The sequence below is a fragment of the Neofelis nebulosa genome, chromosome 1 (genome assembly GCF_028018385.1).
Source record: "Neofelis nebulosa isolate mNeoNeb1 chromosome 1, mNeoNeb1.pri, whole genome shotgun sequence".
Taxonomy (NCBI): Eukaryota; Metazoa; Chordata; class Mammalia; order Carnivora; family Felidae; genus Neofelis; species Neofelis nebulosa.
The window spans coordinates 219135321-219161921 of record NC_080782.1 but is presented as its reverse complement, the minus strand read 5'-3'; the positions used below and the strand labels follow the sequence as shown (position 1 = coordinate 219161921).

Below are 26601 nucleotides of genomic sequence, written 5' to 3'. Positions count from 1 at the left end.
TTCCTGGAGGCAGCGTGTTCCGGCTTATGGGAGCACAGGTAGTCACACCTGGGAGAGACCTTGAGGAAGTTTCTTCAGTTCCTCTGAGTCAGAGTTTCTTCACCTCTAAAGATGGAGCTGCTAATACCAATTTTGCCAGGTTGTCGCAAATGTCCCTTGTGCTGATGTATGAAGAAGTGCCCGCCCACTGCGGGCCCTTACTAAAGGGTGGCGATCTGAGGATCCTTTTCTGTTTGTTTTTGTTCAGTGACTTATCAGATGCCCTGGTCATCTTCCAGCTCTATGAAAAGATTAAAGTCCCTGTTGATTGGAACAGAGTAAACAAACCACCATACCCCAAACTGGGAGGCAACATGAAGAAGGTAAACAGTGACTCTTGCGATGTTCCAACAGGCAGGTGAAGCCATAAGCTGCAGGAGCACCCTGTGAATACTTGATTAGGGGGCCAAACTTAGATAAGTAGTGTTTATCCAGGGATTAAATTATAGTACAGCAATCAGAAGCCTGAATAGTTTCATTACAGTGAGCCCATTATTTCAGTTGATTACTTATTTATAATTCCACGTCGGATGTCTTTAAACATGATGATGTAAAAATTCTAATTAAGATAATTAGAGCGAGCAGGACTACAGGGTTGCTCTTCCACCAGCAGGATCCTTATTCTTATTTTCTAAAGAATTAGAGCTTTATACGGGCAGTTTGACTTGTACAAAGAGTTTGTCTCATGTCAGCACAGTGGGGACACGTTTCGTAAAAGCGGAAGTGGGGTTGGCACAAATATTTCTCACCATTTCTTGTCCCTTTGGCTCTTAACGATCCAAGCGTAGCCATGGGAATACCTGTCCCACGTGTCAGCCTGTTACATGCACGTAAAATGGAGGATCCGGATTTTCTGTGTCCGCCTCCACAAATTCAGTTGCTTTAGGAATATTATGGACAGGTAACTGAGCGTGGCCCTCTGTTTCTGTAGTGTGATACAGCCATGACAGTATTCATAATAATGAATTCATTTTGGTTTTGCACTTGGAGTACACCAGAAATATTTTTTTTTTGGTGGAAGTGAGGGGTTCTAGTTAAGAAAAGATGGAAAATTCTTTGACTAATTAGAATCCCAGAATCGCAGAACCAGGCAAGTCTTGAGAGATCGTTCAGTGTGACAATATTTATTTCATTTTGTGTCTTTATTTTTATTATCTCATCTGGTATGTCTCATCATAAAGATGGTGGCATTAGAATGTGTTCCTTCTTGCTCGTTAACAGCTTGAGAATTGTAACTATGCAGTGGAGCTGGGGAAGAATCAAGCTAAGTTTTCCCTGGTTGGCATCGGTGGACAAGATCTCAATGAAGGAAATCGTACTCTAACATTAGCCTTGATATGGCAGTTAATGAGAAGGTAATATAACTCGGGAAGTGGCTTTTTATTGAGGGTATTATCAACCTGGAAAAATACTAGCAAATTTTCAAGAATGTGACACAAACCAGCAAAACTACATTTTAAGCTAAGCTTAAAACCAAAGTTGTGTTTTGTTATTTTCCTGTCATTTTTTTTTTTTCCTGTCAAGTCTTTAAATTTTCTTTCAGGTACTTTGGAACTCTGTTATTAGATTTCTAAATATTTTAGATGGCTTGTCCTTTTAATGAACCACTCCTTTCTCATCATGGCATGACCTTCTTTATTCCTGGTAATATTCTTTTCTTTGAAATCTACTTTTTCTGATGTTAATATAACTACTCCAGCTTTTTCTTGATTAATTTTAACATGACATATATTTTTCCAATCTTATTTTTAGATTTGTATAAATAACAAATTATCTTTTAAAGAGGCTTTCAAAATAAGGGGAAAAGGTGCTATACTTACTTAGACATTTGCCATTCCTGGTGCTTTTCTTTTCGTGGTGCAGATCCAGATTTTCATCTGATATCATTTGCTTTCTATCTGAAATATTTCTAGCAGTATGAAATCCTCCACTGGTGAGGATGCATTTCAGCTTCCACATGCCTAAAAAGTCTTTATTTCATTTTCATGTTTGAAAGATATTTTCTCTGAGTATGGAATTCTAGGTTGGTAGTTTTTTCTTCCAGTACTTTAAAGATACTGTTCTTTGTCTTCTGGCTTGCATTGTTTCTGCTGATAAATCTGCTGTCGTTCTTAACTTCATTCCTTTGTACATAATGTCTTTTTTCTCTGGCATATTTTCAGATTTTCTCTTTATCACTGGTTTCAAGCAAATTGATGATGATGGGATTTGGTGTTTCTCATGCTTGAGGTTTGTTGAACTTCTTGAAACTGGGGGCTTATAGTTTTCATCAACTGTGGGAAATTTTGGTTTTTATTTCCTCAGGTATGTTTCCTGTACCACCCAGCACAGTTTGTTTTTGAGGGACACATATTTGTCCAAATCCACACATATTTGGTCATTTGAAGTTGTCCCAGGGTTCATTGATACTCTATTCATTTTTCCCCTGTTTCATTTTTCCTCACTACGTTTCATTTGGGATCATTTCTATTGCTTTGTCTTCAAATTCACTGAGCTCTTTCTTCTGCAGTGTCTAATCTTACATTGGTTCCATCCAGTGTGTATAGTTTTTCTTTTTTATCTCAGACATTATAGTTTTCATGTATAAAAATTTGAGGAGGGTCTTTTAGGCATCTCCCGTATCTCTTTCCTCTACCTTCTTGAACATATAGAGCATAATTATAGTAACTGTTATTTCTGAGTGTCTGTTTCTATTAATTGATTTTTATTTCATTATAGGTCATATTTTACTGCTTCTTTGCATGCCTACTAATTTTTTATTGTATGTGAGGCCTTGTGAATTTCACCTTGCTATGGGCTGGATACATCCATATGCCTTTAAATATTCTTAAATTTTGTCCTGGGATGCAGTTAAGTTACTTAAACACAGTTTGATCCTTTGCAGGCTAACTTAAAGGTTCAGTTAGTCTTGAGCTAATTTTGTCTCTCAATACTGAGATAATCTCCTCTGAGTACTGAACTTCAGGTTCCATGTATCATGAGGTTTTAACACTCCAACTGGTGGGAACCAAATTATCTACAGTGCTGTGTGAGTTCCAAGAATCATTCTGCCCCTTCATTTCTGACAGCTCTGGTCCCAGTCTCTGGTAGTTTTCTCACACACATGTGCTGAGTTAACTCACTTTACCCAGCTAAAGACCTGTGGCAAACCCTCTGAAAATGTCTGGAGCTTTCTTTCTAGATGAATCTGTCCTTTCCAGGCAGCTCTCCCCTCTCTGGTATTCTGCCCCACAAATTCCAGGCACCTTGGCTTCCTTGAGGTCTCAGTCCTGTCCTCTCAACTCAGAGGGACTACTGTGCTCCGTTTGGGTTTTCTCTCCCTGTGTTGCAGCCTGGAAACTCTTCGTGTAATACACTGGGATAATCTTAGGGCTCACCAGATTTGCTTTCCTTATTTCAGGGGCAGACTGTTTTGTGCTTCCTGTTATCCAGCGTCTGAGCAACATTGTTTCATATGTTTTTCATTGTGTTTGGGTGTTTAAGGCAGAAAAGGAAATCTGGTCCCCATTACCAGACCATGGTCAGAAGCAGAATTTCCTGTTAGTTCTTCACAAGACAATTTTCGATACCTTTTTTTTTTTTTTTTTTTTTTTTAAATTTTTTTTTTTTTCAACTTTTTTTTTTATTTATTTATTTTTGGGACAGAGAGACAGAGCATGAACGGGGGAGGGGCAGAGAGAGAGAGAGACACAGAATCGGAAACAGGCTCCAGGCTCCGAGCCATCAGCCCAGAGCCCGACGCGGGGCTCGAACTCACGGACTGCGAGATCGTGACCTGGCTGAAGTCGGACGCTTAACCGACTGCGCCACCCAGGCGCCCCTTCGATACCTTTTAGAGTTTAATATAAACTGAATTAATGTGAAAGCCATGTGGCAATGTTATTTGAAGAAGGTAGAATATGATATGTAAGTAGAAAATAAATTATCAGAAAAGTCAACAATTTTTGGTACAAAATCATGAGCCTGGGAAGAATTTAAGAGAGCAAATCTGTAAATATAAAATAGTTTACTTTTAAAATGCTTCACACTTTCCCCCTATACTGATAGCCTTGACCAGGCGGAAATCTTACAACCCTTAATTAGAACCTATGTTACTGTGGCTTAATTCATTTTCTACCTGGAAGGAAGTTCCAGAGGCCACATGTCACATTACATTATGTCTAACAAGTGAATGACAAAGATAAGGCATGTAGCATCTCTAGGCACTCCAGCTTTATTCCCCAGCCACCGTCTATGGGTCCTGATACTCATAATGGCCGCATAAGTATGTCCGTGTGTCCAGGCGATGCCGTATAGTCAGAAATGATCATAATGGAGTTCGCTACCCGATTCACACGTGCTTTACCTGGTGTAGTGCTCAACTACCCATCTCTAACCCGAGGACTCCTTGAAATTTAAAGGCAGATGTTACAAGGCCCTTCTGGCCCAGAAGACTTCAGAACTAAAGAAACTTCAGCTCCATCTTTGATTTTGCTGCATGCATTTAGAACGTCACTGGAAGTGCCCAAGGGCTGCCCTAACCAGCATATTTTCAGAAACACGCGTGACCTATTTTCGATGGTCTTTCGCGTGTGCTTTTAATTTGTAATAGACTGGCTTCAGCTGCTGATTGCTTTATTTATTTTTTTAATGTTTTATTTATTTTTGAGAGAGAGAGAGACAGAGTGAGCAGGGGAGGGGCAGAAAGAGAGGGAGACAGAATCCCAAGCAGGCTCCATGCTGTCAGCGCCGAGCTTGACGTGGGGTCTGAACTCACGAACCATGAGATCATGACCTGAGCCAAAGGTGGACGCTTAACCAACTGAGCCACCCAGGTGCCCTGATTGCTTTTAAAAACAAAACGAGTCTTTTTAGTTACAATGGTTAAGTTGACTTTTGGGTTTGAATATGAAAATAATCTTTGATATTTTCCGTTTTAATGATAAAAAAAAAAAAACTCAGGCCATTGTGAGTTTTATGAGACCTGAAAATCACTTTGTAATAGCATCTTTGTTCTGTACATCTTTTTTTTATTTATTTTTGGGACAGAGAGAGACAGAGCATGAACGGGGGAGGGGCAGAGAGAGAGGGAGACACAGAATCGGAAACAGGCTCCAGGCTCCGAGCCATCGGCCCAGAGCCCGACGCGGGGCTCGAACTCACGGACCGCGAGATCGTGACCTGGCTGAAGTCGGACGCTCAACCGACTGCGCCACCCAGGCGCCCCTGTTCTGTACATCTTATAGAAATGTGGCCCGATGCCGTACTTTATGGCTGGTGTACATGTGATAAAATCTAGACTGCAGCTGCTGTCCCACCTGGTTAATAAGTCACATTTCTCCTGAGCCTTTACTACAGCACGGTGCATATAAGAAAGTGGACAGACAAATGCATTTCTGTAGAAGGCGATGAAATGACCGATAATTATGTAAATGCTACCTGAGGGGATTTTTTTTTTTTCCTCTGTGTGCTACACAGTCACAGATCTGTTAAATTTAGAGCTAGTTCTAGCCGGAATTTATTTCATTGGATTGCACAGATGTGCTAATTTGGTCATTTATCTGGCCAATAAATGGCATGTCATTCTCCCCACCCCACCCCACCCCCCCCCCCCAGAACAAATGAGAGATAGATGTGTGCTTAAACCTCCCTTTCCCCTTCAGTAGCCTGGGAATTGTTCTCAGATTAGAAAGCTGGCGAATAGTGTGTGTATAAATTTGGAGACAAAAGCTAGATAGGAGTAAGCTGCCGGCAGACGGCAATGACAATTAGACTCCAGCAAATGACCAAAGAGGCAGGCCAATGAGGAATTCACCCCAAATCAAACAGGCCGTGGGCAGTGAATTTGGGTTAGGTCCTTGCGAAACAGAACACCAGGGCTTGTCCCTCTGGGTCAGACGTTAAATAAATCAAGCAAGCATCGGAAGGCAGGAAAGCAAGCCAGTAATCTTCGCAGACCCTCCAGCGCTGCACATGCCCACCTCATCAATCCTCTTTTGTTGAATCAGGCAGTGGCTGAAGCCAGAGCTCACGACACCCTTTCGCCGTGACAGAGGGCTTTTCAGCACCGCACGGTTTGCAAACACCAGTGATACTGGGATCCTGTCTAGAAGTTCCAGTTCAACATCAAACATGTTTGATGGCGTGGAGGAAGATAATCAATCTTCCTACCAAGGAAAATCCTAGGCAGACATGGGCCAAATTGATTTTTGTTTCAAATTTTGAATCTACAGTTAGTATTCTGTGGACTGTCCAGAATTGAGACTCTGCCCTAATTCTATCCTTTCTTTTTACCATTTTTACTTCCAGGTGGGTATATGATTCCATTTAAACCGCTACACCTTCCTTGAGGTGGGGGAAAGGCAGTTTTGTACTTGGCAGAACTCTGGGCCACCCCGAGGGGGCATACTCAGACCCCTGACTGCAGTCAGCTGCCTCCCATGATTTTCTGCGCGTCCCTAAGTTTCCTTGTTCCTTGGTGGCTGGCTATTTGTGTTTGCACAGATAGACTTTTGTGTAGAGGTGAGCCTGTGTGTACCACTTCCTTCCCTAGCTTCTGTCCACTTAAGGGTGTTGGCAGGGAGGCACCACTTCCTCTGCCTTTCACAATCCTTCCAGCCGGCCTAAGAACCAAATTAACGTGAGACTGCTTAATAGGAGAAAATCAAATTTAATTTTGTAGGAACAGGAATCCACACAGACATGGAAATTCCAAAGATGGTCAGGCAAAATGAGGTATATACATCCTTCTGAAATAAAGAGAGGGGGTTAGGGGTCTGGGACTTCGGAGGGAAGAAACGCAATTTGCGAGAAGGTGAAAAAAAGTAAATGTTTGGGAAACAAATGTTTGGTGGGCCACTCAGAAACAATGGACATGGAGAACTTTGATCAAAAAGAACTTTCTAGTTTCCTCCCAATCTACTGCACCTAGTTCATAGTGTAATGCAATCAATTATCTCTGATGCTGGCCCTCTTCCTGGAGCAAGTCCTCTATCTAAATTTTTTAAGGCACTCCTAGAGGGAGGTAAAGAGCTTTTCCTGAATCTGTTGGGTTTTGATGGCTTTTTAACTCAAAATAATCTGTATGCCCTTGGTCTCTACACTGTCAACAAAGCAGTATGGGCCTCCTGACAAAGGGAAGTGAGAACACATCCCTGAGATGAGTGGAGCCTCCAGCAGATGAGCTCAGTTCGCCCCATGAGGCTGCATATAGACATGACCCGATGAAGCATGAGTTCATCTGCCTTCTCTTACCACGTTCACCCGGCAGAAATTCCTAAATGTTACAGTAAATGCTCGTAAGTCAATACCCCTGCTCACTCTCAGGGAACACGAAGCCACTTATGCCAAAAACCATCAGCTTTATGAACTGATCAAAAACTAGGGCCTTGTTCTAAGAGAGGACCATTTTGAAAAGCTACCTGAGACTTACCCCATTTGTATCCTTTACTTCCTTAGCATTTGATCCTATCTCTGGGCCCAGACTAAGCATTTCTCATCTTGACTTTCTCCTTGCTTTCTGTGGGAGGAAGTCATTTTATTTATTGCACCTATCACTCCAGTCTCTCATTTACTAGAGCTTGAAGCATCTTTTTAATCCCCCCCACACACACCCAAAACCCAATTCTCGTAATAGTGTGTGTGAAAGGTGATTCTTACGCTCAGACTAGAGATTCACTTTAGTCCGTGTATTCCTAGTATTTCTCTTTTTATGATAGAAGAAAGAGACTCTTTTATATTTTTTCCCTTATTATGTTGGCCCTTGGGTTTTTTTTTTAACATTGAATTGTTTGTCAGTTTTTAGGGTTCCTTTACGAAGACTGTCACTGTTTTGAATCCTTTGCCCTGTTTTCCTTTCCTTCTCTTCTCTTGTGCTTTCTCCTCCTACCCAGAGCAATGACTGTGCTTAGAAGGATGTATTTGTTCTGAATTTCACTATAATAACGATAAAGCTACATTTTAAATTTTCCTAAAAGGAACAAATGTTGTTATTTTTTTTTCCCCCACAAACCTAACGGTATCTAGGCTACGTGCCGCGACATTTCTAGAAAGAAAAGAACATTTCTACCCTGGCTATTTTCGGTGTCATTGAATTCCTTAGCAACTTTTCTCCAGAAATCATTCTTGATTTTTTTTTTTCAGGTACACCCTGAATATTCTTGAAGAAATTGGAGGCGGGCAGAAGGTCAATGATGACATTATTGTCAACTGGGTGAATGAAACATTGAAGGAAGCGGAGAAAAGTTCATCCATCTCCAGTTTCAAGGTAAAAATCTTAGTCTACCGCTCACAGCCACCTGAGCTCTATGCTAATCTTTATTGTTTTCACTCCATTTTAAAGTGACCTTCAGTGTGAGGTATCTGAGGCTCCCCCTCCAATTTTGATATTGCTTGAATGGCCCATTATTGTTTTGACGGTCACAGGCCATTTCATTGACAAATTTCTTGTCACTTTCTCCTGAAATAATTTAAAAAACCCATCATTTTAGCACCTTATTTTAGGCATGTTTCTTCCAAAGTAACATAAAATATAATATTTTTTAAATGTGCATGGCTCCGTGATTCAGATTTTTAGCATAATGATGGTGAAATGTAAAATGCCAAAAGATCTCCCGTGTGATATTTTTTTTGGAGAAAAGTAGTTGTGTACTTGTATCCAAATCCCATTTTTATTAAAAACAGCATTATATTTTATTAAATTTTGTTAACTCGTGTTTCATACATTAGTTGGATCCTTCCCCTAGGGACTTGCACACCTGATTCGTGTCATAATGTCTGGACCGTCTTAACTATGTTTTTTTTGGTTTAAAGGTCAGGAATTAGGGCAGGGGACCCCTTCAGCGTTTGTATTTCTATGATTGCAGAGGCAGTTTGTCACCATTCAGTCTTCTGCTTCAAAATCAGGAAAACAGCCTTCTGCTTCAAAATAAAGAAAAAAATTTAAAGTTTCACCCCACCGAAAAGAGTAGGAAATATTTCTGAGTTGTGCTATACCAAGAGTGCCCACTCCCTGTGAGCTCATCACAGATAACGGCTGACCCTTCCATCTGGAGAACTTACTAGAGGCAGGAGCAGAGGCTGGTGAGAGGCGCAAGCAAGGTCTAGCGAAAGAAGATTTGGAAAGGCAGGCTTTGTCAGAGCTACTGGACCCTGCTGTGGTGGCCGGGAAGCAGCTATGGGAAAGTATATATAGGAATGGGCATGGCTGTGTTCCAATAAAACTTTATTGATAAAAGCAGACAACGGGCCACGTTTGGGAGCACTCTCAGTATGGAGTGTGCCCTGAGTAGCAGGGGCTCCTTGTTTATGATGTCTCAGGTCATCTCACAGACATTGTGAAGGCGGCTTTACTATTTTCCTCATTTTATAGGTAAGGAAACTGGAACTCAAGTAATCGAGGTTATAGTTAGTAATTGCAGGGGAGGATCCATCAGGGAGCGGAATGCACCTTTACCTGCAGGGTGAGGTTACCGAGCAGTGTGTACCTCTAGGTCGCTTAACCATTACTATGCAGGGATTGGGTAGATAGCCCCAAGTGCAATCTTTCTGTAACACACGTGCCGCTGGGGCCTGCCAGGTCACCCTGGGGCTTCTGGGGCCTTCTCCTGGGACTCACTCCTGGGAATGTTTGACAGCTCTTTGGTTTCTTGTGTTGCTCTGGGCTAATTTTCTCCTGTCTTCTCACTAAGTCATTATAGAATTGATGAAGTAAAACACACACGCGCGCGCGCACACACACACACACACACACACACACACGGAAGAAGTCAAATTAGCCCCACATTCTTTTTAAGTGAAACCCTAAAAAACTGAACACAATTCACTCTTGATGAACCATTTTGGAAATTGCCCTGGTCCCCTCCTCATCTGTGAATGCCGCCAAGTGCTGGTCATCTCTGCCTATCGGCGCTTCGGCAAAATGGTGGGCAGAAAGTAGGAGAGACGGCCAGACTCAGACCCTTCCATTTTGTTTCCCTTGCGGCTGTTCATCAAGGCTCAGGCTAACGCTGGAAATGGTTGTGATTACATAGTAATTTATTGTTGTGGTAGTTCTCCTATTACCAAGAAGTAAATAAAAATGGACCCTTTATATTTTTAAAAATATCATTCTTCGTCTTATCCAGAGGACCAGTCCTAGAGACCTAGCATCTTGCAGGGGTCCTGTAGCTTGTTTCTTACTAAGAATTTATTCCGAGGGGCGCCTGGATGGCTCAGTCAGTTAAGGATCCGACTTTGACTCAGGGCATGATCTCACGGTTCGTGAGTTCAAGCCCCACGTCAGGCTGTCTGCTGTCAGCACAGAGCCCGCTTCGGATCCTCTGTCTCCTTCTCTCTCTGCACCTTCACTACTCACTCATGCTCTCAATCTGTCTCAAAAATAAAAATTAAAAAAAGAGATTTTTCTGATTTGGACCCTCCAGGTGTGCAGTGTTTGGACTTGACCGTGCTCAGATGGTGTGGGCAGCTGCCTCTCCATGTGTGCTCACAGGTCCCCAGGACGGGGGAGAGCACGTGGGAGCATGAACGGCTCTATGTGTGAAAATCACAGTGTTTCACAGTGCCAGAGAAAGAGCCCAGGATTTTAAGTCCGAGTACCCAGGTTCAAATCCCAGCTCCACCACTTATGAGTGAGGCACTTAACCTCAGAAACTCTCTTCACTCGCTATAAATTAAGACGAGATGCCTATACCTGGGGCTTGCAGTGACACGTGAGGTGGCCTAGGAGAAAGTTCTGGGCAAACAGTGAGGCACCGACGAGTGCTAGTTACCATCACTGCATTTAATCACACAACTGCCACAACCACCTCCTTAGACCCATGGACTCTATTCTTTCCCTGAGGTCTCCAAGAAAGGGGCATCCTCTGAAACTCCTGCCCAGCGGGGGCCTCATCATGATCCCTGCCAGTCACTTCCGGGATGTCATATGAACCTGTTTCCATTCACTGTTTGCCTGTGGGCAGACAGTGGGTTTCCTCAGCTTAGTGAGGCAGGCGCCAGGAAGTTGGTGGTGCCCCTACAGAAGCTACAGTTGACTTGCAACACCGTGTGGAACACTGTGGCATTTCCCAGTGTAGGCTGTATTTATTTCGTATCTAAGACAAAAGATGGGGCGCCTGGGTGGTTCAGTTGGTTAGGCGACTGACTTCGGCTCAGGTCATGATCTCACAGTTCGTGAGTTCGAGCCCCGCGTCGGGCTCTGTGCTGACAGCTCGGAGCCTGGAGCCTGCTTCAGATTCTGTGTCTTCCCTCTCTCTACCCCTCCCCTGCTCACGCTCTGTGTCTCTCTGTCTCTCAATAATAAATAAATGTTAAAAAAAAAAAAAAAAAAAAAAAGACGAAAGAACCAGCCATTTCCCTTGAGCTGAACAGAAGTAACTTGGGGGCATATTGATGGACCAACTCTTTCTCTCTGCGCAGGACCCGAAGATTAGCACAAGTCTACCTGTTCTGGATCTCATTGATGCCATTCAACCGGGTTCCATTAACTATGACCTTCTGAAGACGGAAAACCTGAATGATGAAGAGAAACTCAACAATGCAAAGTACGTAAACAAACCTGAGGCCGGGGAGGCGGGGGACCCAGCTGGCAACTGGATAGCTGTAAAGTCTATTGCTTGTGCCTTCGCACAGTTTATTGCACTACCGATGCTTTTTGTTCTCATTATTTACTGTGTCCCATCATCATTATTTTAGATACTGTACAATAGTAGCTGAAGAGTTCTAGTGTTAAGCATGGGGGCAAGACCAAGAACAACAAGAATATTCTTCCAGTTGAGAAGCAAGCCTATAGTTTCATAAAACCAATGTCCTAATCATAATCTATGGGAGACTTCCTAAATAAAGTACATGGCAGGCCCAAATATAAACATCCCATTTGTGATTATCCGTGGATGTGAATAGGCAGGGGGTGGGGTTCAAGACCAGAGTCTTTACCAGCTTGAGAGCGGCTCCCTGAGGGCAGCTTTGGCATGTAGAGTGAGGGTCAGCACACGATAGTCTGTGAGCCGAATTTGGTCTGTTGTCCGCTTTTGTAAAGAAAGTTTTATTGGCATAGCCGTGCCTGTTCATTTATATATTTTCTGTAGCCGCTTCCCTCCTGGAAGGGTGGACTTGAGTCATTGCGACAAAGCCCACAAAGCCTAAAATGTGGACTCTGTGAGTTTTTGTGGCAAGTTTGCTGACCCATCCTCTGGAGGAGTGTCTTTCTCGGAACAGGTTGTATCAGTTTCCGATGGTGGTCGCAACCAAATACCACAAACAGGGCAGCTTAAAACAACAGAAATGTATTGTCTCACAGTTGTGGAAGCTAGAAGGACAAGACTGAGGTGTCGGCAGGGTTGGTTCCTTCTGAGGCTCTGAGGGAGGGTCGGTCCCATGCCTCTCTCCTCGCTTCTGGTGATGGCCAGCAGTCCTTGGCCAGCAGTCTCTGCCTTCCCCTCCAGGTGATCTTGTTCCCTGTGTGTCTATGACTTTATGTGGCTGTCTTCCTTCTGTGTCTGTGTCTCCTCTATGACCTCTATGTCACTGGTCATACTGGGTTAGGGCCCCACTCTACTCCCCACTCTACTCATCGTAACTAAGTACATCCGAAACAACTTTCTTCCCAAAGAAGGTCATAATCTGAGTTACTAGGGGATAGGGCTTCCATCTATCTTTGGGCAGAGGAGGGGCGGGACACAATTCAACCCATCAGAAAGTTCCAGAATTAACAAGTTGAGTAGTGCCCGGCAGCCCTGTATGTTCATAACCTCACTAGTATTCTTCTTTTCACAGTTTGGGGAAGTGTAGGTCCTTTGTTCCTTGTATGCTGGAATTACAAATGGCAGTTACAAGAGATGGTGGGGGGAGGGGGTACGGAGCACTCTGGAGGGGACAGGAAGGGAAACAAAGCTCTACGGAGCAAGTAACATCTAAGATGAGATAAATTGAAAGGGCAAGTAATGAAGAGGTGGGGGTACCCAGGTGAAGGAGGCAGAAAGGATGCTAAAGGGAGGACTATGTGTGAAGGCCCAGAAGAAAGAAAAAAAGACTTGGGCCTAGTTTTTCAAGGGGAATGTGATGAGGCTGAAGGAATTTGAAGCTCCTCAAGTTTGCTTACAGAGCCCAAGGTCGTAGAATTATTAAGTGGTCCGGCTTAGATTCAAAATCTGACTTCAGAGCCCAGGCTCTCGAGCACTCTTCTCTAAGGACAGGATACAAAATTACTGAGAAACATGGTAAAAGGAATTCTGCAAAAATGCCCCAAAATGGCTATGTTATGGTGGCAAGATTTGCATGATTTTTTGAGGCTCTTGTTTCTAATTTTTCAACGATTCCCCTCTCCCTTTTATGATGGGGAAATACATTTTTATTCCATTGATCATGAATGTAGAGGCAGTGATTGAGACATGAGCAGGGAGCAAAAAATGGGGACCACTCCTGCCTGAGGCTCTCAGTCTAATGTGATCAATAGAGTAAGAGTTAAGTTGGTTTACAGAGCAGAGGGCATAATGGGGCCTTGGGTGGCAGGGAGAATCTCTGGAGTCGTCATTGTAAGAGGTTACTACTTACAGGTTATTACTAAGAGGTAATCGCCGAGGTGAAAAAAAGAGTTTCCAGGTAGTAGTGTGGGCCCATTTGAAAAGAGATCATAACTCATAAAAATTATCTTCATATAATTATAAAAACAGAGCAAACTGTTCGACTGGAGCTGTGATAATTTTACGTGAAAAATGGGTACTGTGAAACTCTGGCTATTCTAGTGTTAGAGTAGCATAAAAAAATGCATGCCTCCGTGGGCAACGATTGCAACGGGGCAAAGAATAGAACTGACGCGTGAGGTCAAAGTATGACAGACGCATCTCCCCTCCTTTCCCCCTTGTGCGAGTGTTTCTGTCGTTGCAATGCGGTCCGAAGACCTGTCGCAGCACCCATCCTCTTCAGTCCTATGACCTGTTTTGCTGCCCTGCAGCCCGAGCGGATCCCCTTGGGGAAGGCATCAGAAGCGGCAGGAGCTAGGGAGGTCCGTAAGGACAGATGAGAGATTTGGTAATTGTCGTGAGCGGAGACCGCAAGTCTGGTGGAGCCCGGCTCCCCAAAGCGGAAGGATGCTATGACTGGCTCCCGCTGTCCCAGCCGTGAGTCCTGCAGAGCATAGGGCATGTGGCACATGGCGCGTGGTCTGTAGTATGTGGTACGACTGTAACTCTGATCCTGAGGGGTCCCCTTCATCCGCTGTTCCTCAGGCTCCCCTCATCCTTCCTCTCTTCTCCTTTTAGGTATGCCATCTCTATGGCTCGAAAAATCGGAGCAAGAGTGTACGCCCTTCCAGAAGACCTGGTTGAAGTGAATCCCAAAATGGTCATGACAGTGTTTGCTTGCCTCATGGGAAAAGGCATGAAGAGGGTGTAAGGCCCAGAGGGGCCTTATACACACACACACACACACACACACACACACGCACTGGCTGAGCACGGGACACCTACAAGAAGCAGGGGGGCGATTCAAGCCATTCCAGAGTTTTCAACCCAGTGACACGACACAGGATTCCAAAAACTGTATGTTTGTTCAGCCAGGTAGCCTGGCCGGTATTTAACAAAAATGCTTCATTCTTTGCAAAAAACAAAACAAAACAAAACAAAACAAAAAACGCAACCTCTTACAAATATTTTTTTATGGTTGAATTTATTGCCTCTTTGAAAATTTGGAGGGGAAAAAAAAAAACCTTATCTTCCAGGCATCCTTCATGCTTTTGCCATTAGTCACGTTTAGTAGCCGCGGTGTTATTAATTTTAACGGTACTTCCAACTGGCTTAATTTAGCTGCCTTTTTTGTTCAAGGTGAGAACCAGGAGAGGGGGATATCACCAAACCAGTCCTTAAAGCTTGTTTCCGGAAGGCAACATTTGCTCTGTTACGAGCCTCACCTTCTGTTCCCCTTCTCCTACACTCTGTCTCCTCCGGCTTTGCTCCACACTCTCTCCAAACTATACCTTCTCTGTGGCCCACCCCTGCTGCCCGTCGTCATGTCTGAGCCATTTGAAGCATCTGACGAACCAGTCAGGCTGGTGGGGTCCCCAGAATCTCTGGAGACCTGCAGAAGTAAAACATCGTCAGAGCCTTCCCTCAGAACTAGAGTCCCAAATGTCGTGAAGTTTTGGTTTTGTCAACCAATAGGAAGCTTCTGCTTTTAACTCTAGAATTTGGGCTCGGGCCAGGTCTAACATCTTCAATGCTGTGCCTTCAGAAAGATTGTGAACTCCAGACAGGTGACGTCCAAGGAGGGTGTCATTGAGCATCCGACCACTAGGGGGAAGTGTGGAGCCATAGCAAAGCCTCTGTCCCCCACCCACCGGGGTGCCGCCTGGGGTATGGCTAACTAACCACTCAGCTCTGCTTTCGTTTGCTCTTAGATCTTAGTGCATCTGGTTGCCGCAAGGCCATACTATCAGTGTTGACTTTTTTGGTACTTCAGATGCTTTTTGTCACCCCTGGGCTCAAGGGGCCGATGTGTGCCAATGAACAGTGCCACCCTCCACAGCGTTATGTACACCTAATGACATTTAAAGAATTCTGAAGCCAAACCACAGGAACAGTGTGAATTTGAGCAGCCCGAATAGGTCATACGATTTCCGTGAAAGCATACTGAAGGCTAAAGAGCCACAGAGCATTGTGAACCAACACTAGGGTCCCTCCGTCATGGTGACAAGGCTCATCAACGAGGTATCTTGTAATGGAACTTAGCCATTTTTCAAAGCAATTGAAATGCCTCGCCCCACATCTGTTCCCTGGCAGCAGGTTCGAGAAGCCAGTATGTGGCTTCTCCCGGCCCATAATCTATATTTCTGCTGCATCTGAACACAAAGCGGCTGGCTTTATCTTAGACTGAACTTAGTGTAGCCTCAGATGATTCTCCCCCGCCTGCCTCCTGGAAGATTGTTACCGCCTTAATGGAAAATGAAGATAAAATAGTGATCCGGATCCCTCCAAATAAAATGTTCCCTTCGTTAGATGTCTCTGGATGTTTCCTTTTGAAAGTTTTGTGGGCATGTAGTATAACTTGTTATTTCATTCAGCCAACACGCACTAAAGGGCCTAATAGGTGGTAGGCATTGTGCCACATGGTAGAAATATGCCGCCAAATAAGTCGATCGTGCTCAGCCCATCAGGAAAGACTGAGGTTGAGCAAACTGGCAGATGTGATAAGTGATGAGTAACAACAGAGGGAGACAGCCTTAGAAGAAATATTTTAGCTAAAAACTGAAGAGTCAGTTGGAGTTGGACACATTGAACCCAGTCATGAGCAAAGGCCAGACGTGGAACTTGGTGCAAGATGGCTTCTAGGATGAGCCAAGAGGGAATCCTTTCTGGCTGGCCGTATCTGATGTCCCCTCTCTAGCCTGGCTGTCCGCACGTTGGCCGGCGGGATGCAGGATGGGAAGGAGCGTGGGGAGAATGCTGAGGAATTTCGCTGCAGCCCGGATCCTCTCAGGCGAGCCACTGTGATGGAGAAGCGCCTATGTGGCAGGGCCAGCAGACGATTGTCACACGCACACAGCCGCCCGGAAGCTGGGAGTCCCGGCTTCACCAACAGCTTCTTTCTGGAGGTGGCTCTTTCCCAGCCTGAGCATTCCTGCAGCTTTCACACTCAGGAGGTAGCCGCCTTCCTGTATGACCGAGAGGCTACAGATGGGAATGGTTCCTTTTCGTACAAGGCTGAGTTGGTAGCTCACCTGACAAAGCCCGACCAGGCACCAGGAAGGAAAACTCAGCCTCTTGGGGAGGAGAAGGCTAACGGAGTCTACCAGGCTAGTCGTGATAATTTTTCTAAATTTCAAGGTTTGTTACTTTTTAAATAGTCAATCCAAATATGGCATCAGAAGTTAATATCGTACCGGAGGATTTACAGTGGAGAGGGGCCCAACTTCCCACCTCTGGGTCTAGAGGTGTGTGCCCTGAAGCCAGCTCCCATCACCTCACTGGAGCCAATTTTGGGAGCCTGTTGTTAAATCATTGTTCGAAAATGGCCACGATGGAGGTGTTTACGCCACATATGGGATCCAACTCTACAAATGGGGCTCTTTGTCTTATCCCCAGAGGGCTGGTTTATCAACTCACCACACCCCCCTGCCCCGTCCCCCGGTTCCGCTCCTGGTCAGCAGCCACGGTTACTAATTCCTTTTGTATCCTTCCGGAAATACTCTATACACATAACACACACACGCGCGCGTGCACACACACACCCCTTTTTTATTACAAATATTAGCATACCATACCCATAATTCTGCATCTCACTTTTTTTACTTAACACCGTGTCTTGGAGATTGTTCCATATTGGTATGCATAGACCTGCCTCCATCCTTTCGTTAGGGTACAGTCTTTTATTATCTAGATATCCCAAACTGCATTTAACCAGTGGCTTATAAATAGATATTTAGGCTGTTTGATTGTTTGCCTCAGCAAATAAGGCCTCAGTGGATAATAATATATCTACTTCCTGTGCACAGAATGTTCATTCTAATTTGACAGGAATTTATCAAGTTCCGTCTCAATCAAAGGTATTAACGTCGGATAGTAAAGCATAGGTCCTCTTTTAAGTTCCTTCAAATTATCTGACAAAATGGATCCTTAAGCTGATCCCACCTTCTCCATTTTATACCTAAAGGAGCATGTTGACTTGAGAGCACGCATCTCTTGATCTCAGGGTCGTGAGTTCGAGCCCCACACTAGGCATGGAGCCTACTTAAAAAAAAAACAAAAAAACAAACAAAAACAAGCATATTGATCCAAGGAGATAATGTGCGTACACGTGCACACACAAAATGTAATAAAAGGCATAATGTGATAAACCCTATAACAAATTTGTAAATAAGGTATGGGAGCTCAGGGGAAAATTAATCCTGAATGAAGGGTTGCCAAAACTGGGAGAAGAGCTGTCCTCCAATGAATGGGAAGGCAAGAACCATGCTTTATACATGTCAAAATTCCCTGCAGAACCAAGCATTTTTCCAGATTTTTAATAAGAGCTCAGCGTCTCAAAATTGATTCATATTAAACATAAGTGTTTCCTGACCATGAGAGACGTCAAACAGAGAAGGTCATGGGGGGGCATGATAAAGCCGACATGCATACTCAGGTTTCAGAACGGAAGGTGTTCCTGTGTGTGTGGAAATTATGAGAGGCTGTCTGATGCAATGTGATGGACTAGATGTACTTTTAAAGTCTCAGCTGGAGTGATTTTATCCACCTACACACACGCACACAGTCTAGTCTGTTCCCGGAAGCACAGCTGCGGTCTTGACTGTAAAAGCTGCATAGGTTCAGCCCACCGTAGACCAGCCCATCTCGGACTGATGCTTCCCGCACAAGACACATTTCCGTGTGCTCCCAGCATCCCTGGATGGCTCCCGTTCCAATCTGCTGCACAAGTTACCGTACCTGTTGTCAACACAGCGTTTGCTGAGATGTAATGGACTTTTGTTCTCTGTCTACCCAGTGTACCAATACACGTGGATTAAATGCTGGCAGGACTCTTGGTGAACTTGACCAGACGTCACTGCCAGCCTCATGGTCCAGAAACCAGAGGTGATGCTCATGACAAGTTAGCATTGACTGATCTTCTTGTGAAATCTAGTTCCTTTGATAGTTTCCTAATAAAATTCCAGTAATCAAGGCAGCTGCCGAAGACAACGCTTTACTCAGGGTCCTGTCTCGCCATTTCTGGAAGATTTACCAAATGAGTCTGTGCAGGAGTGACCAAAAAAAAAAAAAAAAAAAAAAAAAAATTAGAAAAGAAAATTGTGTAAATGTTTTCTCAGGTCTGAAGTCTACGTATATTTAATAATCCATCTGTGTCAGGCACAGAAGCATGGATAATCTAGTCAATCCCCACTATTTCACCATTAACAATTCAGGGGCAGGGGCGCCTGCGTGGCTCAGTGGGTTAGGCGTCTGACTTCAGCTCAGGCCCTGATCTTGCAGTTTGTGAGCCCCGTGTGGGGCTCTGTGCTGACAGCTTGGAGCCTACAGCCTGCTTCGGATTCTGTGTCTCCCTCTCTCTCTACCCCTCACCTGCTCACACTCTATCTCTCTCTCAAAAATAAATAATAAAACAATTCAGGAGCAGGTCAACAAATGGCAGTAAGTTTTGTTATCTAGCATGTCAAAATTGGGGATTTCCATTTTATTGGGGGGGGATTTCCATTTAAATGGGTATTTTGGTTAATAGAGAGCTATCATATATCATTTTTGGAATAGGAACTTTTAGAGGATTCGAATGCATGCAAATAATTATAAAGCTATGTGTAATGTAGCATTCAAGTTGATCATTCAGTAGGCTTCTCTGGACTTGGCTATCCCAAGGTCCCAATGATGAGTTCCAAATATTCAAACTTTCTTGCCTGAAGGGTAGTACACAGGCCAAAGGCACCGGAAGCTGGTTAGAAATGTACAATCTCAGCCCTTGCCATAGACCTATTAAATCAGAATCTGCCTTTAAATAAGATTCCCAGTTAATTCACGTGCACATTGAAGTTTGAGAAACACTGTCCTAAAAGAATAGAAGCTTTCTTGAAAGGTCTACAGTTGATAGGTAGTTAATTTAATCAGCTTTCAATTAAATTCCACTTTCCCAATTACAGTAGACTTGAGAGATTCAAACAACTTTCCACTCACATTTTCCCATCATCAATACATTTTCAAAGTAGCTAGAGTGGTTTTGCCCTTTAGTTGGATGCATCCCCCACCACCCAGCCTTGCCCTTTGCTGTTCCTCTCTCCATTGACCCCCCCCCCCCTTCCCTGTGACACCCATTCCCAGGCACAGGCCCAAGCTTTATCTCCTGGTCCTCCCGGATACCTTTAATATGTCTCTTGGCCTGGCCTTCTCTCACTGAACGCCTAGAGCCGCCATTTAAATACATCCAACCCGGCACCATAACACTGGTCTTCCCTTCTGTTTCTTCCCCACCTACATCAAGCCTCCTGGATTTTCTCTCATGGTCTCTGGAGCAATCTCTCTATGATTTCCAGTGACAGCAAATAATGTAGTCAACCAAACTGTCCCAAGGACAGGGATCATGGCCCTCCAGAGCCTACTCTTTTCTCCCTCAAAACATGAACATTGAAATGACTTTCTGGGGGATATAGTTTCATCAGTGTTATCTTCGCCAATTTTCTTTCTTTTTTTTTTTAATATTTATTTTTTGTGGGGGAGAATGCAAGCAGGGGTTGGGGGGGAAAGAGGGAGACAGAGGATCTGAAGCAGGCTTTGTACTGACAGGCTGACATCAGCAAAATGGGGCTCGAACTCATGAACTGCGAGATCATAACTTGAGCTGAAGTTGGACGCTCAACCTACTGAGCCACCCAGGTGCCCCTCTTTAGAAATTTTCTAACGGCAAAGAGAGAGAGGCAAGTACCTTCCAAGCGAGCAACTACAATGTGCAAAGGTCCAGTGGTTGTCTTTGAGGAACTGAAAGAAAGACTAGTATGGCTGGTGGGGAGTGAGACCCACCATACCACGAGAAGTAAATGGTCTAGTGAAAGGGTTAGTAGGTGTCCTCAGACATTGGTGCACTTAAGAATCCCCTGGGGAGCTTGTTAAAATACAAATTTCCCAGAACTCACAAGATTCAATGCCTATAGAGGTGATAAGTCCAGGAGCCTGCATTTTCCACAAATACCTAGGAGAGTCCGTAACTCACAGAGCACACTTGGAGAAGCTCTGTTCCAGAACAGCTGTTCTCAACCCTAACTGCACATTGAAATTATCTTGGGGGTTTTAACAAAATGCTGATGCCCTATACCCCTTCCTCCGAGATTCTGATGTAACTGATCCGATGGGGCAGCCTGGGCAGACAAATATTTAAAAGATCCCCAAATGACTCCAATATAGAGTCAAGTTTCAGAACTACAGATCTATAGCCTGGTGTACCCTTCAAAGGCAGGACCGGGGGAAGCATGTTAGAAAGTGGGGAGACCAATACAAGGGATGATGATTTAGAAAGGGGGAAAGAGGGGGTGGAAATTTCCCAAGACAAACCTTGCTTTGTTCACAATTTAGCCAACAAGCATTTGCCTGTCTGGGTGCCACGTAAGCTTCTTGGTGGCACAGGTCTCAGGCTCTTGCTGGCCAAAGCAAGGATATCAGAACCCGGAAGAGAGTTCCCTGCCTTCATGCCTCAAATCCCCCTCTTCAGTGGTTTCGGAGATGGCATTATCCTTTCTCCCCTCTTGAAACACAAGGGCCCGCATATACCAAACCTTTGTGCAGATTATAAAACTGCTTCACTCTTCGTGAATAAACATGAGAGAGAACATATGGAAGGAAAAAACATTTATCAACTAAGTGTCTTCAAAACCTCCCAAGATTATGCAGCTTTAATGGCTGAATGGTTTTGAAAGGAAACCTTGAGCTGCACCTGAACTCATAATAAAAATAATAAATTAATTGACTCTCTTAGTGCTTACCTAACAATAAGCCTGAGCTCTGTATCCAGGTGAGACCAGCCAAGATCTCAGTGGCACTTGCCCTTATCCTCAGGCTGCTCCAACCGAGAGAAAGGCAAAGCAGACCAGTCCTCACAGGGGAAATTACCTTCTTACACAGTCTTAATAAAAATTGAGGGCTAGGGCTCTTGAAAAAGAACTTGCCATATTATTATTGCCAGCTGATCTTCCAAATTGGCTGGAGAACAAATGTATAAATTAGCTGAGTCCCGCGGGACATGCTCAGTCAGCTAGGTCTCCCAGAACTAGATTCTCTTCTGGGGAGGTGACTCATCACCTAGCTCTGGGAGCATCAGAGGAAGAGGACGAGTTGTAGCAAGGTCACAATGAGCCGGAAAAGGCTCCAGGCATAGAACATGTTGGTCCCTGCCAATGCCCTTGCTGGTTTATGTTTTTTATATAAATGGGACATTTTGAGCACTTGTTTCTGCCAGTTATTTTCAAATGTTATCCTACTGAATCCTTACAACAGCCCTCTGACAGAGGTTTTTATTAATCTCATTTTTCAAAAGGGGAAATTGCATCTCTGAGAGGCTAAGAGATTTGCCTGTGAACTAGGGGTGGAGTCCATCTGATCAAACTTTACGTTCTTTTTATTCTTCATGAAAGGTACCAAGGTCAGAAATCTCAGGGAGAGATGCAGAACAAGGAAGAAAACTTGTCTCCATTTTTTCTTCTTTCTTTCCTTCCTACCTCCCTTTCTTCTGTTCTTCTTTTCTTTTTCTTCAGAAAAATAAATCCAACTTTTAAGTGTCAAGTTTGAGGCATTTTGGCTGTAAACAATCATGTAATTACCACCACAGTCAAAATATAGAATCTTTCTACCACTTCAAAAAAATTCTCCTGTACCTCTTTGCAGGTTAATTTCTTCCCCACCAGCCCCAGTCCCTGGCAACAACCAACCTATTTTCTGTCTCTATAGTTTTGCCTTGTATAGTGTATCATATAGTTGGGATCATACAATATAAATCTTGTAGTATTTGCCAGTTTTAGTTGGCATGCTTTTGAGATTCATCTATCTTGTTGCATGATCAGTAGTCTCTTCCTTTATACTGCTGAAGAGCATTTCTTTGTATGGATGTACCATAATTTGTTTATTTACTCCCCAGTTAATGGACATTTGGTTTGTATCAAAGTTTTCTTTCTTTCTTTCTTTCTTTCTTTCTTTCTTTCTTTCCTTCCATTATAAATAAAACTGCTAGAGACACCCAATGTTTTGAATATTCAGCTGTTATCAACGTTCAGGTCTTTGCATAGACACTGTTTTCCTTTCACCTGGGTAAATACATAAAGCAAATGACTAGGACATATAGTAAGTATGTTTAGCTTCATAAGAAATTGCCAAACTTTTCCAAAATGACTGTACCATTTTGCATTCCTGCAAGCAATGTATGAGAGTTCAAGGTATTCCACATCTTCACTATTACTTCATATTGTTAGCCTTTTTTCATTTAGTTACTCCACAGGTGGGTAGTGATATATCATTGTGGTTTAATTTGCATTTCCTTAGTAATTAATGATGTTGAGTGTGTGATTACTGGACATTTGTATGTTTAGGAAAGTGTCTGTATAATCCGCTCACTAAAAAAATTTTTTGGTCTTATTCCTGATTTCTAAGTGTTCTTTATGTATGTTGGATATAAATCCCTTACCCAGTATGTGTTTTGAAAATATTTTCTTTCAGTTCATGGCTTGTCTTTTCATTGTGTTAAAACTATCTTTTGAAGAATAAGTGCTTTTAATTTTGATGAAGTCCAGTTTTTCAAATTTTTCTTTTTTGGTACACTCACTGGTCTTTTGTTATTTCCCTATACCCTGCCCACATCAGTGTAAACAATACTTTTATTAAACTCCCCACAAATTAACCAAATTGAGTGTGCCATCTTGCAATATTCACCAGGAAGTCTTCTTAGGTTCAACAAAACATTCAGAAAACACAACATTCACAAAAACCTTGACCCGCCTCATTCGGCACCATTCACTCAGAGATATATAAGATAGAAACCAAAGCTTGACACAAGGCAATGTCAGGAGTTCCTGTTGCATTTGAGTAGTTCTTGGAACAGTCAATGAAACACTCTACACAGCTTTCCAGGCTCCCCAAATGACATTTCAGATGTGAAGGAATGAGATTTATGTCAGGAAGTTATAAGAATCACCCTGGCTTAGAAGCCCCATGCCCCCAGTAGCCAACCTTTTATAATCACTTCATAGGCACAGATTCCTGGGTCCCTGTAGAGACATGCCCAGTTACAAAAGTCACAACATTCAGAGAAGCTTAAGGCTATGATGTCCCAATCAGCTCATTTATGGCATCTCCTAGTCCAGAAACAACTAACCCAGCAGGGGTTATTACTATCATAAATAATATTGCCTAAAACTTAGGCTCTTTACCTTTATCAAGTTCTCAGGGGAACAGAGTGAGAAAGATAAGTGAAAGTCAAATTTTCATGCAAAACCATTCATTCCCCGCTGGATCACAGACTATATATTCTCTGTATCTCTTTTTTGTTTATTTAAATTATCACAGAAAAATGGTAGTATGCTAAAATCTTCCCTATGTTGTTATGTATTTATGCTTGAATTTCTGTCACATTTTGCTTTATGTTTTCATGGTGTTTTTTCAATTCATAAAGTTTAATGATTCTTGTATATTAATTATATCTGTTATCGATCCCAATTGATCTTTGTCCAGTTTAATGCTTTCGCATTGACTGAGCTAACTTTGTCTGATTTCAACACTACCACCTTTAAAAAATTAATAGACTATTTTTTAGAGCAGTTCTAGGTTTACAGAAAAGTTGATCAGAAAACACAGAGTTCCCACATACGTCTCCCTCACCACACAGTTTCCCTTGTTATTTGCAACTTATATTAGTGTGGTACAATTTGTTACAATTGATGAATCAGCATCAATACATTATTATTAACTAAATTCCATAGACTACATTATGGTTCACTCTTTGGTACATTCTATGGATTTTAACAAATATATGATGACATGTGTCCATCAATATTTCTTTTTTTTTTTTTTCAACGTTTTTTATTTATTTTTCTCTTTGGTACATTCTATGGATTTTAACAAATATATGATGACATGTGTCCATCAATATTTCTTTTTTTTTTTTCAACGTTTTTTATTTATTTTTGGGACAGAGAGAGACAGAGCATGAACGGGGGAGGGGCAGAGAGAGAGGGAGACACAGAATCGGAAACAGGCTCCAGGCTCCGAGCCATCGGCCCAGAGCCCGACGCGGGGCTCGAACTCACGGAACGCGAGATCGTGACCTGAGCTGAAGTCGGACGCTTAACCGACTGCGCCACCCAGGCGCCCCCATCAATATTTCTTATACACGACAGTTTCACTGATCTAAAAACCCTCTGTGTTCCCCCAGTGCATCCTCTTTCCCTCCCCTCAGCCCAGTGCAACCACTGATCTTACTGCCTCCAGTTTTGCCTTTTCCAGAATGTCATATAAGTGGAATCCTACAGGAGGCAGCCTTTTTGGATTGGTTTCTTTTGCTAGCAACGTGCTTTTAAGTTTCCTCCATGTATTTCTATGGTGTGATTAGCTCATTACTTTTGACTGCTCCACGGTAGTTTTTGTTTATTGATGTCTCGTTCTACATACCTTCTATTTTTAGATTTTATAGATTGTTCTACTTTAGGTGTAAACATTCTAAAAAAGTAGCAGAGCGATTACCTGCGACTGGCGAAGAGGCAAGAGATCTGGGAGCCCTCTCCTATGTAGCTGACCGCTGAGGGCAGAGCAGGAGAACTGAGAGCAAATCCTGAGGCAGTCAGACCCTGCTAAAGACGATTTGCCCCTGTTAAGTAATTTGAGACTCTGGTAAATAAAATGTCATGAAAATAACAGCAAAGCCCAAACCCAGCTCAGCTGTAGCCGAGATTAACTCGATCCCTCACACTAGTGGCCTGAAGAAGAAGATATATGACTATTCAGGGCGTAAGTACTATTTACGTTAGTCTATTCTATCCTTTTATACATAATATCTGACATTCAATAAAAAATCATAAGCATGTGAAAAAAAAACAAGAACATGTGACCTAACTTTAAGAGATGAAATTTTTAGGAGCACCTGGGTGGCTCAGTCAGTTAAGCGCCCGACTCTTGATTTCAGCTCAGGTCATGATCTCAAGGTTCATGAGATCGAGCCCCACCTCAGTCAGCACAGAGTCTGCTTGGGATTCTCTTTCTCTCTCGGTCCCTCCCCGACTCGTGCTCTCTCACTATCTCTCAAAATGAATTAAAAAACTTAAGAAAAAAGAAATAAAATGTAGAACTTTTCTAGTTATTATTGCTGTTTTAAAAAAACAATCATTGCAGTGGTGCCTGGGTGGCTCCGTTGGTCAAGCACCCGACTCTTGATTTCAGCTCAGGTCATGATCTCATGGTTGTGAGATTGAGCCCCACAGGGGGCGCCATGCTGGGCATGGAGCCTGCTTAAAATTCTCTCTCTCTCTCTCTCTCTCTCTCTCTCTCTCATAAATAAATAAATAAATAGCATTAAAAAAAAATCACTGCAAAACTTAATGGTATAGGTTCACACTTACACAGTCAATTGACTTTTTGCAAAAACATTGACAAAGTGATTCCACAGGGAAAAGAAAGTTTTTAGTCGATGGTGTTAGAAGGACTGGGTGTCTAGAAGGCTAAACAACCTCACACTCTGCCTCATACCACACACAAAAGTTAATTCGAGATGGATCATAAGCCTAAAATAAAGGCCCAAACTATAAAGCTTCAAGCACAGTTCCATGACCTTGAATTCATCCAAACCTTCTTAAACAAGACACAGAACATACCAATAATCAAAGAAAAATTGATAACTTGGACTCACCAAAATTAAAAATGTCTGTTCTTCAAAAGGCACCAATAAAAAGTGGGTGAGCCACCAAGTGACAAAAAATATTCACAAAACATATATCTGACAAAGGAGCTAGATTCAGAGTATATAAAGAACTCCTACAAGGTACGACAAAAAGAGAAACAATGGAATTTTCCAAAATGGTCCAAAGACTCTAACAAGAGTCTTCTTCGGGAAGATATATTCATAACACTTCTACGTGACAAA

The 26601-nt window shown here is 43.1% G+C and overlaps 1 protein-coding gene across 1 annotated transcript in view; it reads left to right on the top strand.

The window, feature by feature from the left end:
• The window catches only part of LCP1 (lymphocyte cytosolic protein 1), a 53283-nt gene extending 37275 nt beyond the window's left edge, over window positions 1-16008 (top strand). Inside the window, exons 12-16 of the mRNA XM_058685196.1 lie at window positions 248-362; window positions 1261-1394; window positions 8161-8284; window positions 11437-11561; window positions 14277-16008. Coding sequence (XP_058541179.1) covers window positions 248-362; window positions 1261-1394; window positions 8161-8284; window positions 11437-11561; window positions 14277-14409 — 631 coding nt within the window. The 3' untranslated portion in view covers window positions 14410-16008. The remainder of the gene's footprint in view (window positions 1-247; window positions 363-1260; window positions 1395-8160; window positions 8285-11436; window positions 11562-14276) is intronic.
• The last annotated feature ends 10593 nt before the right edge of the window (window positions 16009-26601 follow it).